The 15,743-nt window shown below is 34.5% G+C and overlaps 1 protein-coding gene across 4 annotated transcripts; it reads left to right on the top strand.

Annotated features, from left to right (window-relative positions):
- The first annotated feature begins 667 nt into the window (after positions 1 to 667).
- On the top strand, positions 668 to 13,727 carry LOC131042001 (protein CHUP1, chloroplastic). 4 transcript variants are annotated; one of them, XM_057975291.2, is made up of 11 exons: positions 668 to 1,015; positions 1,371 to 1,553; positions 1,720 to 1,817; positions 2,786 to 3,586; positions 3,742 to 5,232; positions 5,404 to 5,535; positions 9,158 to 9,339; positions 9,653 to 9,764; positions 12,608 to 12,754; positions 13,062 to 13,164; positions 13,270 to 13,727. In XM_057975291.2, the coding sequence occupies exons 2-10, from the start codon at positions 1,454 to 1,456 to the stop codon at positions 13,146 to 13,148; spliced, it is 3,150 nt and encodes a 1,049-aa protein (XP_057831274.2). In that variant the 5' UTR covers positions 668 to 1,015; positions 1,371 to 1,453; the 3' UTR covers positions 13,149 to 13,164; positions 13,270 to 13,727. The 4 variants fall into 4 exon arrangements, with proteins under 4 accessions (XP_057831274.2, XP_057831275.2, XP_057831272.2 ...); XM_057975292.2 differs by having other exon boundaries at positions 2,789 to 3,586; positions 13,062 to 13,727; XM_057975289.2 differs by having other exon boundaries at positions 13,062 to 13,727.
- The last annotated feature ends 2,016 nt before the right edge of the window (positions 13,728 to 15,743 follow it).

Here is a 15,743-nt window from a genome sequence, read left to right as displayed (position 1 = left end):
CATAGTTGTGCACTAAGTCATGTTTATTGGTGCACTGATGTGGCATCACATTATTGGTTGCTTTTTCAAATTCAGTAGAATCTTTTTAGGGATAAGTATTGATGCGACACTTTTTTGTGCTCCACTAATAGACTAATTGTGCCCAATTACTATCCCCACTATTGACCCTATAGGGCCCTCTCCTCTACTCTCATATTAATCTATTATTGAAATTGAATGATTCTAAAATAATTCTAAATAAACCCAGGCACTCCTGAAATGATTAAAAATTATATATATATATATATACCATTCCAAATGCTTCATCTCCACAAAATGGAAAACTTCAATGCCTCTTAAAACCATGATAACCATTCTACCCGCTTCTTCGCACACAGATCTTCATAGTTGACTCAGCTTCACGGAATAATTCACGTGGAATATCAGGTGTGGCGAAACGAGTCCCACGCAAGTAAAAAGCAGGAAAGAAAACTAGTTGAAGTGGACCCACTTTTCTAAGATTTGGTGGACCAATTAAAATAGCCATAAAAACCAGACAAACAATTATTAAGGACAAATCTGAAAATCTTTGTTAAGGCAATATAAAATTATATTTGTGATTTTTTAATATTAAAAATCAATATGTAACTTGCTGGTTAAAGAATATATTCGCGATAAGAAAAGCAGAAGCATCGAATGGAGGTCAGTGGCGTATCAATTACCGACCGCCGGAAAATGTTTTTTTGTTTTTTTTAACTGCACAGAAAGTTTTTGACATTGTGTTTTTTTTGTTTTTTTTTCTTGAAACCCTTGTGCAAACAATGCATATCTTGCCGCCTTTGCCACCTAATTTAAGTGAAATGATTAATCTCAACTATATTTTTTATTTTCGTAGTGAATTTTCTGGAATTTGAGGTGTTTTGCTATTAAATTTTGCAATATATATTGGACTCACAACCGTTATTTATTGCCGCGAAAAGATTGTTGGAATTCTTTTCGCTTCGGGAGATTGATCGAGTTTGTACAGAATTTTCCGGTAAGACCTGAATTTTCTGGTCTTTTTGACATTTTCTCATTACAAGAATTTAATGACGATGGACCAGTCGTCTGTTTGGGGATTAAGTTTATGTTTTCCGTTATCTCGATTTTGATCAGGATTAACGGCTCAGGAAATCCGTGTTTTAAGTTTTTGCTTTTATTCTTTTTTCATTGAACTTATTTTTTTGCTAACGAATTTTATGTCTGTTTTTTCAAGTTGATTTCCTCGTGTTTTTAACGTTTGGTTGCTTTATTTTCTAGCGCTGAAAGTAGTTTTGTTTAAGAGATTTCAGTTTTCCTTGCTTTGAAGATTGAAAGAGATTAAATTGTTTTGGATGGATTGCTTCCATCAGTGTGTCAGGTGAGCGAATAAAAGCATGAATTGTGGTGGGACGACTGAGAAATACGGGTGCGAGGAAGTAAAATTTTTACATATATGATAGTCAAGATAGGCCTTGCTGTCAGTCTGTCTGTTGCAGTTTATGTATTGACTCAGCTCAGAAGTAAGCCTGCCAGTCGATCGAATCCTGCAAGAGGTAAATATATGTTTTTCCTTTTATTGCCACCTCTTTGTTCAACTTGTCACATAATTTTTTTGAGGCCTTTTTGCTTTCTGGAAAAGCTTACTTTTTGGTACCTAAAGGGTTGTTGAATTTTTTATTGATGCATTCTTTGAATCGTATTTGCTGGTTGTGGATACAGAACCGCGATATTTAATCCGGGGAATACAAGAAAACAATGTCGAAATCAATAAACAAATCTGTTCATACTCGAAAGCTGATTCAACACAGAAAAATTATGTGTGTAAATCCCTTCCAATTCTTTCTCTTTGTTAATTGGTTTTTGGTTTTCAATTCGTTTATGTTGAGAAGTATTTTGAGTCGTATGATTTTCGTTTTGGTTTGTGAGCGCCTGTTTTATTTGTTGTAATGAACCCTCTGATTCAAGATCTGAAGCCAGAAGGGCTTTTGTATAGTAGTTACTTATTGTTATATTTTATTTGCAAGAAGCTATGAATCTGCATGAACTGACTTTAATTAAGTCCATGGGACCTATCTGTTTTTAAGACATAGTTGCCTCAACTACCCAAAAGTCTGAAGTTGAAGACGTCATGGCTTCCAACCGAGGCTTGCTTCTTGTTCTTTTAATTCTGAATAAAGAGACCCTCACATTCTCTACTCTCACCTCTTAAAGAACCTTAAATGAACTCCTAAGGTGCTTTTATTGGATGTTCCATGATGAAATCTTTGTCTGATTATATTGCTTCCGTGGTACAGATTACACAGATCCTCTATTTCAATTTCTAATTATATGTTGTCCATCTGCTTGTCTCACATCCGAGTTTTGATGAGCTAGCCCTTAGTTTGGACCATTAGCAACTTCTCGTCCTGTTTGGTTTTTTGCCCCTATGTATGATTAGCCAATAAGGGAATTGCCAAGATCCTTTTTACTTCCCAACTTTGTCTTGAGGTTTAAATTCAAATATGTACAATTACAATATATAAGGTAAAGAGAAAAATCCTCTTGTTACTACAAGATGAATCTCAAATGCCAGTTTAGCGTGCTGCTACTCCCTAAAAGGTCACCTAGAAGAGACGCAAATTGTAAAATGATTAAGGAAGCAGGGTATCCTGTATGGTGCCCTGGTGAATAGAAGGAATAGAAGTTTAATTTTAAACCCTTTAAATAAACAAATAATTATGTTAGGATTTTATATATGATTTCTTTCGTGAAAGATAAGTGTTGGATGCCTTGGTGGGATTTGCAGCAGCAGGAGGAGGAGGTTAAAAGAATTGATAGCCTTCGTTCATCATTGAGCAACCAGAGCTTCAATGATGATGAACAACTTCTCCTTCCAGAATTCAGTGATCTTATATCAGAGGAGATGCCGTTTCCATCCCAAGATGCTGAGTCTTCTAAAACTGTACAAAATGGTGATAAGGATAAACAGTCTATGGAGATAGATTCTGATTTAATGCCTAAGAATGACGGGCATATGTATGCGGAGGCAATGACAAATGCTAGTGATGAAATTGAAAGATTAAGGGCTCTTGTCCAAGAATTACAGAAAAGGGAAGAAAGTTATGAAAATGAATTGCTTGAGTATTATGGTCTAAAGGAACAGGAAGCAAGCATTGTTGAATTAGAGAGGCGTCTCAAACTTAATGGAGTTGAGATTGAAATGCTTAAATTAAAAATAAATACTTTGGAAGCTCAAAAGAAGAAAATTGAAGAGGAATTAGTGGAAGCTTCTTTAGTTAACAAAGAGCTTGAATGTGCCAGATCAATCATTGAGGAGCTTCAAAGACAGATACAAATGGATTTTAAAGAGTCAAATGAACAACTTCATATGCTTCAACAAAGAATCACAGTTCTTGAAGTTAAGGAGAAAGATGCTTCTGAAAAGAATTTTCAATTGGAGAAGAAATTGCAGACATTGAAAGAACTTGAAGTGGAAGTAGTTGAATTAAGAAGGGCCAACAAAGAGTTGCAACAAGAAAAGCGGGAGCTGATGGTGAAACTAGACTTTGCAGAAGCAAAAATCGCTTCCCTTTCTAAAATCACAGAGGTACATTTTTTTGTCTACTTTTCTCTAGGTCTGTTCAAATTGTATGTGAATCATGAGGTTTTCCCAATTTACAATTTTGTGTTTGAATTGTACTCTGTGTTTAATGTGGTTTTTCATGTCCAATAAAAAGTATTGGTTGTTTTCTCAAACTGCAGACAGAGGTTATAGAAAAGGCTAGAGAGGAGGTCAATTTCTTGAGGCATGAGAATAAAGATCTGTCAAAGCAAATAGAAGGACTGCAGAATAATCGGTTTAGCGAAGTTGAGGCATTGGTTTATTTGAGATGGGTTAATGCATGCCTGCGCTACGAGTTGAGGAACTACAAAGCTCCTCCAGGAAAAGTGACCGCACGTGATCTCAACAAAAGCTTGAGCCCAAGATCACAGGAGAAGGCAAAACAGCTTATGTTTGAATATGCTGGGCCAGATGTTTTTACATTGCGCGAGAAAGAGTTCACAGATAATGACTTTGAGACCGCATCTTCCCGGACATCCACACCCTCTGATAGTGGTGACTTTGATGACTTTTCTTTGGATAGTGTATCTAGCAGACAAACCAGATCAAAAAAGTCGAGCTTGATCCACAAACTAAAAAGATGGGGAAGAAGTAAGGATGATTCTCTGGCATCTTTAGGTGGATCATCAGGGGACAGAAGAGGTAATGGTCCTATGACCTGGAAGAAGAGTCCACAACACAGATATTCAATGTCGAGTGTCCCATCAGAAACTGTATTGTCAAGAAATTCAAGCAATGGTGGTTCCATTGACTCTGTTAGAAGGGAAGTTGATTCTGATACAAGGCTTTGGTCAAAATCAAGCACATTACTTGATGCCCATGATATAGCAACGAAATTTCTTGAGGCACATGGTGTAGAAATGCCATCACTTGACTCATCTGAAATGGATAAGAGTAACATGTCAGAAACATCTCCAGAAATGAAGAATTCATCAAACAGTGTGGCAGATTCCCTTAGATTTGTGTCAAAATCTGCTGCAGGCATACATGAGGGAGAGAAGCCTGGCTCAAAAGATAGGCACTGGTTAGCATTGCAACGAGAGAATGCCATTAAAGGCAAAGCAGAACAACACAGAATGAGAAAAAAATCAGAAAAAAATAAAATAGAATCACTTACTGAAAATGTGAGACCAGAGAAATTAACAGGAAAAAAGATCCTGGAAGCTCTTGAATTTAGAGATTGTCAAACTAACTCCCCATGTGACCATCCAAGTCAACAGCCAGAAATCAGCAAAATGAAACTTGCAGAAGTACAAAAGAGGGCCCCAAAGGTTGCAAAGGCACCCCCCAAGCCATCCATGGGTTCTCCAACACACAATGGTATTTCAATTAAAGCTTCAAGTGACGTTCGCATGCCAGCTCCTCCATCCCTACCTCCGTCTAAATCTACAGCTGCTGTTGGTATGCCTCCCCCTCCACCACCACCTCCCAATAGTCTGCAGGATTTGCAAAGACAAACAGGAGAAAAAGTTCATAGAGTGCCACAAGTAGTTGAGTTTTATCAATCTCTGGTGAAAAGAGAAGTCCAAAAGGAGGTCACTAATGTGACATCTGCCACATCTAGCAATGTTGCAGATGCTCATAATAACATAATTGGAGAGCTTGAGAACCGGTCTGCATATCTGTTAGCTGTAAGCTCCACATTTTTAGTAATACATAAAGGTCTTGTTATATGTCTTTCAGGCTGACAATTCAAATATTATGGATCTTAATTTCTGTCCTATAGCTGCACAGTTGTAGAGAAATTATGTTTTCCATGAAATAAATGGAATGGTTCGTTATAATGTTCTTCACGATGGCAGGTCAAAGCTGACGTAGAAACTCAAGGTGATTTTGTTCAATCATTGGCTAATGAAGTTCGTGTAGCCATCTATACAAACATTAAAGATGTTGTTGACTTTGTACACTGGTTGGATGAAGAACTTTCATTTTTGGTATGTTTTCTTTTCACCAAATGTTAAAGAATAATCAAAGATGTACTGACTTTGTGCACTAGTTGGATGAGGAACTTTCATTTTTGGCTTTTTTTTTGGTTTCAAACAAGATGTTGACTTTGTGCACTGGCAGGATGAGAAACTTTTATTTAAAGCATTCTTTTTCATGTTTAAGAATTAAATCTAAAGCTAGTGACTGCACTATGACAGTTCATGGCAATTACTAGAATTCAGTGCTCTCCTAATGAGAAACACAATTCTTTATGGTAATTACTAGAATTCAGTGCTCTCCTAATGAGAAACACAATTCTTTTCTTAATGACTTTATGTGGTAGGTTATTCAAATTTCAACTGGTATTTTAATATTTCTGAGTCTGGTATGATCTTTTGCCTTTTCTGCATATAAAAATGGCTTGTCATACATAATTAAAGTTTTTTGATGCTCACTAGCAAGCAATGTATGACAACTAAAGTGTAGTTACAAATAGATATGGAAAGGTTTCTTAATCCATGTCCAGTGGGGAAGTAAATTACTCAAGAAGCAAAATAAACTAATATAACTCCTAGAATATGAGATTGTCTAGAACTATAGGAAACATTTATGAGAACTTTAGAGCAAGAGAAAGGAAGGCTGGCTAAAATAGGCCATCTCTAGAAACATCCAAGGAAAATAAGCGCTTATTAATGCAGGATTTTTTAATTTGTTTTAACTTATGTTATTTATTGTTAGAACCGATCCTGGTCCATTTTACATATACTAGTAGTCAAATGCCCATGGATACAGCTATTTCATGCACATATAGAGATGAGACAACGAGATAAACAATCTTTTTTGTGAGTTGGCACCTAGGAACCCCATTTTCTTTGCACTTATACTTATGCTTGGTGGGTCTGCTTGTCTTTGGCATAAAGGACTAGTTGGTTACCTTTGCTCCATCTTTTGAGGACTGTATGCTATGGATGTTAGGAGAAGATTCTAGGGGAAGTATTCCTACTCCCTTGTGGGATTGTCCAGCTAGATTCTCTTAGCCTAGGTCATTATGCTCTTATTGATATATCATATCCTATATTGGTTTGATTATGATGAATGATGATACACCTGTTTTTTTTTCTACTCTGGAATTCGATACAGGTCAGAACTAGGTTTGATCTTCATCCTAGGACTCAAAATTTAGTCTCCTTTAGCTTCTAATAGCCTTCTAGTTCTATTGCATGGTTTCATTTATGGGCTTTCTTTTCAATGTTATCTGTATTTGTGCTGTCAAACTTGTCTGAGGTTTACTGGTTTTAGATTCACCTTCTTTAGTTAGAAATCTATTTTTTTTGTCGTGTTAATTACTTTTATAGCTCTTTGAATTCTTGATCTCTTAAAACTCTTACTTGTATCCTAACCTATTAATTTCCAAGTCTCATTGATTTACTTTGGTCATTTTGGGACAAAAATATAATTTCTTTATAATTTCTTTCTACTTTTATTTTTCTCTTTCTTTGTGTTCTGCTTTGCCTTTTTCTGTTTGCTTATTATTTGAACAGTTGTCATCTTACAAGTACTTATTTTGAATTCTTAGCTGAAATGTTGCCCTCTGAATAATCCAGATTGCATTGATAGAATTAAATTTAAGATTATAAAAAGGTTTAATAGGGTTCAAAATGGGCTGAAATTTATATCTATGTGATTTTTTCTGACGAGCTATGTTTGGTATTCACACATGGAATCACCAAAGACATGGAGTTGAACAATAAACTAGTCCTTGGGGTCATTATCCTTGTTCTTTCTGCTTGTACTCTATGGAAGAACATATAGCTGCCATGCATAGTTCTGTGGTTTAAAGATAACTGACTTTAGCAAATTAAGAACAGGTTAATCAAGGAACTACATTCAACATTTATAAATTATAGTACTTTTCTTGTGCTATTAGTTGACTCAAACCAATTATATTTTATGATGACACTACTAGCAGATTTGTTTTCAGATAGCTAAGTGCTGTCTTCAACCTGTAGTGACCTGGAAAGTATACGTAAGATGATTGTCTGCTCCATTCTGTACTTGATAGCCAAATCAACCCCCATTTTTCCTGTATGGATTCTGGGTTATAAATCCAAATATATAACGTATGAAGTGAAGGGATCTCATCTTATAATAATCTGAAAACTGGGTTTTTGCTATTACCTATCATAGACTTCTTGGTTATCTTAATGTATGAGAAATAGTTTAGTATAAGTGTAAAAGCTAGCTCTAAACAGCATACTTTGGAGAAGGAATGGAAGTAGATACGAGTGAAACTCAAAGGGTGGGATTTCACATGTTTTGTTTGTTACTATATTAGGGGAATTGAAGTGTTCAATACATACAAATGCAAGGCATATAGAAAATATGGATAATGAAAAATTCAAGAATATTAATCTAAAACATGGATGAAAAGTAAGTACTGTTGTCAAAGTTATTTTGTTTTTATACTTGCCAATTGTTAATTGTTCTTTCGTTTCAACTTTTAGTTATCAGATCTGGATCTTTTTGAGGAGTTAATTCTTGTGAATGAAAGTTCCATGCTTAAAAGTGTCAAACCAATAAGCCAAAAGCTCATTTTCAAGATGCTTGGATAGAAATGAGCAACACTTAATACGGATCAAAGATGAAAAACTCTTTCTTGACAATAACTCTTTTGGCCCAATTTTTTGAAAAGTCGGGACTTGGCAAAAAATCGGCAAATTTATCAAACATTTGAAAATATTCTTGGAAAACACACATATACACTGAATTTCTAGAACATATTACTGATTTCCATCATATATAAATCAAAGTTTGAGTTACATACATATCATATACCAAAAAATAAGTGCAACCTCTAAATGAATTTGAGTTCAATACATATTATAGAGGATTGGCATTCCTTGAATCTCCTTTCTGTAGAATTAAAGTTCTCCTCTACTTCACATCTTCCATAAAATAAATACTTTGTTCAATAGCTGGCATTGGCATGTGCACACAAAGCCTTCCAAATTTTCAGCTCATCTCATACACATTGATGAACTTTGTCAGCCTTCACAACATACCTTCAGCTTCAAGATCATGATTCAAGAAGCATGAGACTTCCACATGAAACTACCATATCATGCAAAAACACCATACTGAAGTTTTCCTCACACATACACGCAAAGGATTTACATTCTTCCCATGGATATGCCACATCCCTTGAAGGCACCTGTTTTTAACTTGTCATGGATAGGTACACAGTTACACTAATTGATTCACAAATGGCAAGGTGCAAGGTTATGTAATCAATTGCATGATAGTATTCAGTAAAAGACTACCCGACAAATCATTACTGCAGATTTATTTGAGTTTTTCTCCCAATTTTTTGCAATTTTTTCCAATAAATCGCCCTGATTTTTCCAAAAAAAATGGCCCAAGAGTTTTTTGCAGATTAAATTGTTGCCATAACTGACTCGCGATAAATTGGGAGTTAAACGATTTTTTGCAGATTTTTTCATCTATGATACGAACATCTAAATTATTATTAACATAGTCTTGACTCAAGAGACAATTTTATTAAGCAGTTGTGCAAAGAAGAACTGGATATAAGTTCAGTAGCTTTAAAATGACTTTTTCTCCTTTTTTCAGGTTGATGAGCTTGCAGTTCTCAAACATTTTGATTGGCCTGAGAGTAAAGTTGATGTCTTGAGGGAAGCAGCATTTGAATATCAAGATTTGCAAAAGTTGGAGTCAGAAGTTGCATCCTTTGTTGATAGCCCAACACTTTCTTGTGATACAGCTCTTAACAGAATGTTATCTTTACTTGAACAGTAAGATCTTATAACTTGATAATTCTTATTTCTTAAGAAAATCTTTGTAAGGAGAAATGCTTTAAAATAAAAATGTAATAATAAAATAACAGGAAACAAAGACTTTTTGTTTGTTTAGGTATCTTCATTTTTTTCCACCTCTGGTTTGAGGATTAATGCTTTATCATGTCCTCTAGCTATCAAGATTCAAAATTAAATAGCATTATGATTACTAACGTTAAGATTGTCAGGTTACATATGCCTCTTATCTCTATAATGGTAGCATCTTTCTGATTTTGGTTGATACTTATTCTTATGTCAATTAATGATGCAGAGTTGAAAAGAGTGTGTATGGACTGCTACGCACGCGAGATATGGTCATTGCTCGTTATAAAGAGTTTAATATTCCTACAAACTGGTTGCTTGATTCTGGCCTTCTGGGCAAGGTATGCATTGCCTGAAGTTTACGTTGATTATGGCCTTTCTTCTGGAGAAAAAAATATTGAGAATGATTAAAAAATAGTGAACAAATTTCTTCATGTGTGGTTTTCTTATTTCAATTATTAAAGATAAATTACCAGATAGTTTTTGTTCTTTAGGCATTGTTTCACTCCTTTTGCCCATTTTCTGTAGTTTTGAATAAATTACTAGTTTATTTACCTGAAGACAAACTAAGGCAAGTTGTAATTGGATGAGAACATACGATATATTAGCATGTTTGTGGCTTTGTTTAAAAACACATCTTATAATGTTGACACCTTTGGAACGTGTCCTTTACATCTCCCAATTATCATATCTTTTGTGATTTGTTGTTAACAAGAAAAATGTTTTAGGTTTTTATGTGGGAGTTTTTATGAAGGGATCAATACTAAATAGCAATAATGCAGTCTAAACTAGTGCTCAATTGGATTTTTTTTAATATAGCAGGCTATTTTAGTTTCCTAGTTTTATATCACTTAAATAGGTTATCTCTTGCAGATGCACACATACATTGTGATTGTGTAGTGTGGCTGGCAGTAAAATATAATAAAATGGCTAAAAAATACCATCAATCTGATTCTGTATTTTAGAAAGAATGCTTCAATTGCAAATATAATTCTAGAAAATTGATACATTAACCATTTTGGTTACAGGAAACAGCTTCTAGTCACATAAGTCGTCTGTTTGCTACTAAACTTTACTTTGAGAATCTCCAAAGAAACCAAAGCCTGTTTGAACTCCCACTGTTGACCTCTTACAAGATTCATGGCGCCATATCAAAGAGAAATGGACAATTTCTAGCATTTCATTCCTCTTCAAAAATTTTCAGTTTCTAACCTTCTACCGACTAGCAAGTTGTAACCAAGCTAACTATATTTTGACTGATTTGTTTTTAATTTGAAATTTTTAGTGAAGCTCCATTCCTTCTTTCCCCTTACTATTTCTTGATTTTCTTGTTTCTTGCCACTTTCACATTTCTTTACGATATCCACCCAATTTTGTAACTGTCATTGAACAGTGGCCACCTTATTTAACGAACCTTTTCCTATTTTGTACATGTAATTGTTTGTGCAATTAGATAACAGCCTACAGGTCATTGAAGAAAAATTAAAAACTTAAAATTCTGGCAATTTCTTAAGTCAATATTTAACTTCCAGTCATCAATCCCAAGATCCTGAGCAATAAATTAAGTAACAATAAAAACTAAAAAAATTTGAAGGAATGAAATTATGTATTAATATACGCAAATGGCTCTAGTAGGTCAGTGTTATTGAAACATACATCTAGTTGCATTAGAAAATGTAAAAACAAGGGTGAGAGGAACCCTAGTTGCTGAAAGGTAACTAAATTCGGACCCTCCAAACATAACTAGAGAGTCTGAACCTAAATGGGGTAGAACCTAAACCATCTAGTCCAATTACAAATATACAAACAACATAGCACGGGAAGGATACCTCAGTGATATAAAAGAGATGATGCAGATCATATACAAAAAGGGAAAGAAAAATGTGACAACTAGGAAAGAGGAAAATTCAAAAAAAGGTTAAAAACTTAAAACCCTTATTGTGGACAATCTCTATTGTACAACCTGATTGGTTGGAAGGGCCTTGTCTAGAATGGCAACAAGATCCCACTACCCAAGAACTCATCTAAAAAATTACAGCCAACAGACGAGGAGCAGATGACGTTTGTGGATAGACAATTCTGTCTGGTACAAATACCAAGTTATACCTATGCAAGATCTCACAATTGAAGGATTGAACCTATCAAAACTACACGCCTCTTTGATAGGTCATTCCAAATTCATAAAAAATTATCACAAGATCAAGAGGGATTTCATTGGGGATTGATTAAAGCAGATGCCAAAATATTTGTGGTGTTGAATGCTTGGTATGTAGAATAAAGGAGTAACAGTTAGTCAGTGAGTCTCCTACAATCCCTGCCAATTTCTCATCAGTTTCGGGAGGGAGTTTCCATGAACTTCACATGTTTGTTTAAATCAAAAGTTACAGGTGTTATTCTGGTGGTCATTAGGAGACTCACCAAATATTCCCTTTTCTATGGCATGGCTAACCCATTCCCAGCAAGTACAGTGGCCAAATCTTAAATACAGGGGCCAAATCTTAAATGGAGAATGTGCAAAGCTTCACAGGAATCCTAAAATCATAGTCAATGACAAGATTATATTTTCACAAGCAAACTTTGGATAGATTTGTATAGTGCACACCTTTTCATATCATCCTGAATATGACTGCAATTTAGGAGGCATTTGATAAACGTTAGTCAAAGTCAATCGTCCAAATGGTAACCCTCCAATATTTGCTCAAGTATGTTAAGGGCCAAATAAACTTTGTGATTTTCACAGTTCACAAAGTCCATAAGAATTTCTAAAGTAATTTGATCAATCAAGATAGCATAAAGCATGCCACGAACTACTTATACATCTTTGTCAATCCAAAGGAGACTCCCTAATTTAATAACATTGATAAAGAATGCACCTATTATTAGAGAACTTCTTGAGGTTGCTTTTTTGTTCATGGTAGGGCACCTGATCGTAAATAACCCTTAAAAACTTCATCATGCTGAAAAGGATTTGGTTTGGCTTGTTATTCTCATATGCATTTGACATTATGCAATTTGAATTTTGTACATAACATCGAAATGTATTGCCTTGTTTAAAATCTTCCCTTTGATGTAGAAAAATGTTTCCACCATGAAAATTTAACAATGCAAAGAACTTGTCTTTACTTAAATGATTTTTAATGGGCAATGGTTACAAGGAAGGACTGTTAATTGTTTGGAAATGCAGATTAAACTTACCTGTGTTCAATTAGCACAAAAGTACATGAAGCGAGTGATATCAGAATTGGATGCCATTGCAACTGTTCCAGAAAAGGAGCCAATTAGAGAGTTTCTTCTTTTGCAAGGAGTTCGTTTTGCCTTTCGTGTACATCAGGTGAGGAGTTACAACATTTGGGTTAATGATTACACTGATCATTTAAAAATTAAATACATCAAACTAAAACATATCATTACTTGTATGATTATGAATAATTATTGAAACAATCTACTAAACAAATAAACACTCAGATAGTTTCTACAGGCTATTTCAGCCTTAAAAAAGTTAAAACCTGATCTCTTTAACACAATTTGATAGGTCCTACAGATCATTTTGGCCTATACACATTTTTAAGTTCAATTCTTATGTTCTAGACAGTTATAAAATTTTCAGAAATTCTGGAATACTCACAAATTGCTTACAGTTTGCTGGAGGTTTTGATGCACCAAGTATGGAGACATTTGAGGATCTTAGAAAGCGGGCTCAAGGACAAGCTAAAGATGCAAGCTAGAAGGCAGCTTTAAAGAGTATCCTAGGATCAGCATTCATAGGAGCTGTAATATTTTCTTTATATAAAGTATAAACATCCATTTCTTTATTAAATGCATTTTCCTTTACAGGAATAAATTAAGTCACCTGCATCAATGGAGGAGGATGGAAAAATCCAATTCTAATGTACAATAAAATATGTAAAACTGATTGGATTGACAGAAGTCAACCGATCCTTGTATTTTACTATTGTAAATCATTTTGGTCTGATCTTTGATCTGCACAACACTGTGCTTGATGTTTGGTATTTCAGTTCTATACGTACTGCATACAAAAACAATATTTAACAAGGACCGTATGAGGGTCTTACAGTTAGGATGTTTACACATTGTAGAAGCACAAGGGTTTTGCAATCCATGATTGTGCGCGAGCAGCTATTTAGTCATTTTGCAATGTTTTTATCACCATTGTAACTTCTAAGTTTGAATTGGACAAAAGGATTATAGAATGAGCCCAATCTATCAGAGGTACATTAATCCATATGAGACTAACCTTTTGATCGAAGGAGATAAATTTAAAGTGTGTTATAGTGTTTTGAACATATGAAAATAGCAAACTATCGTGGTTTCAAATGTATGAAAATAGCAGTTTTGTAATTGAAAAGATAGTTATAATTATTTTAATGTTTTTTAAATGGAAACTAGAAAATAGTGATTCCTACATTCTTGAACATATAATGAGATACTGGAAAATATATACAGTTAATAAATGTGCAATTTGGCAAGACAACAACAAAAGGGAGTCGATTAATGCATAAATGCAGAGGAAAGTTTGTTTTCTTAAGTCTGCTCTAGAATGTTAGGGAATGTAGCTGGATTTTGGTAGGCACAAACCTATTCAACCATTACTTTTGGTATTTGCAGTTGGTCTGCTAAAATGTTGTACAGTGGGAATCTCCTTGTGAATAGGCTTAATGTAATTTTTTCCCATTATACTGTCCTCTTTTTGAGGCAGTCATTGGCCTTCACACCCAAAAGTCACACCAGGAAAATTTTGGTTCTTAATCATTTATTATGCTGGTCTTATTGAGTATTTACACTAAATCTGCATGGTTCATTGTCCCACAGCAAAGGTACAAACACCTAGAAAGTGTTACCACTTTTATTAACTTCATTCACCAGTTACCTACAAAGGTCCAACATACTATTTAATAGAATTAATTAGTGTGCAGGCCATGGTACCAGCATTCCTTATGCTATTTGCAGTTGGTCGGCTAACATGTTGTACAGGAGGAAATTCCTGGTGAATAGGGTTAATGTTATTTTTTTCAAATCACTCTGCTCTTTTTGAGGCAGTTGTTGGCCCTCACACCCAAAAGTCATACCAGGAAAATCTTTGTTCTTAATCATCTATTATGCTATGTTACCCCGAGTTTCGGGGATGGGGGACCGGTTTCGGGGACATTTTTTTTCCCAGAGTAGGGGATGGCTATATATGCATAGGGAAATCTGAAATTTATGTAACATTGTAACACAACAAACATTCATCATAGCAACATAATAACATTTATTAATCAGAATCTAGTTTCTAAATCTAAAATTATTGAATCGTTGATCATTCATCAAATCATCATAGAACTAAGACATAGCATCAAATGAATCAAATCGAATCATCATAGAATAAGATTAAGAATATTGGATAGCATCATGATCAAATGAATCAAATGAGAGTTCAAATTTCAATTTCATACATTCATATATATAATTCATTGAAACACTAAAAATTATTGCTATCATTTATCACATCATATGTCAAAATATTTAAATAAGCAAAGGCTGCAAGTTTCAACCAAATGAAAAGTTAAAGACTTGAAGTATCATATCATATATCAAGATTCAATTATCATTGTATTAATGTATCATATAATGTTAGAAGACTCAAAGTCGCAAACTTCAAAGTCAAAATGAAAACAAAAATAGTATGTTACTGCCCCTAATTTTGATCCACACCAAAGTCACTGTCATGATCACTTTTCATTAAATTTTTAAAATAAAAAAATTGCAAGTATGATATATCTTCTTTTATTGCAGTGATATTTATTATTAAATTTATCGTTATTGCTTTCATTAAAATAAAAAATTAAATAATAAATATCGCTGCAATAAAAAAATATTTTATAAAAAAATTTGTTTTTAAATGCCTTTGCCGCTGGAAACGGCCGTCTCTCTTCGTGACGATTGAGGGACGTCTTGGCCGCTCCCAGCTGTTTCGGGGACGGTCAATGGTCTCTGACAAAATCGTGGACCGTTTATGAGTTTTTAGGACGGTTTTCGAAAATTTTACTAGATGGGGGACGGCTTGGAAATGTTCTCGGCCATCCCCCCGTCCCCGAAACTGTTTTCAGTTCCAAAACGTGTGCCTTTAGGGTGGAAACATGTTTCTGGGTAACACTGCTATTATGCTAATCTAATTGAGTATTTGCAACAACTTTGCTCGGTTCACTATCCCACAACACAGGTACAAACACCTAGAAAGTCTTACCACTTTTATTAACATCATTTACCAGTTACCTACAAAGGTCCGAAGAGACTTTTTAATAGAATTAGTTAGAGTGCAG

This window comes from Cryptomeria japonica, chromosome 1 (genome assembly GCF_030272615.1).
Source record: "Cryptomeria japonica chromosome 1, Sugi_1.0, whole genome shotgun sequence".
Taxonomy (NCBI): domain Eukaryota; kingdom Viridiplantae; phylum Streptophyta; class Pinopsida; order Cupressales; family Cupressaceae; genus Cryptomeria; species Cryptomeria japonica.
Note: the sequence above shows the minus strand (reverse complement) of the source record. Positions and strands in the feature narration are given on the sequence as shown.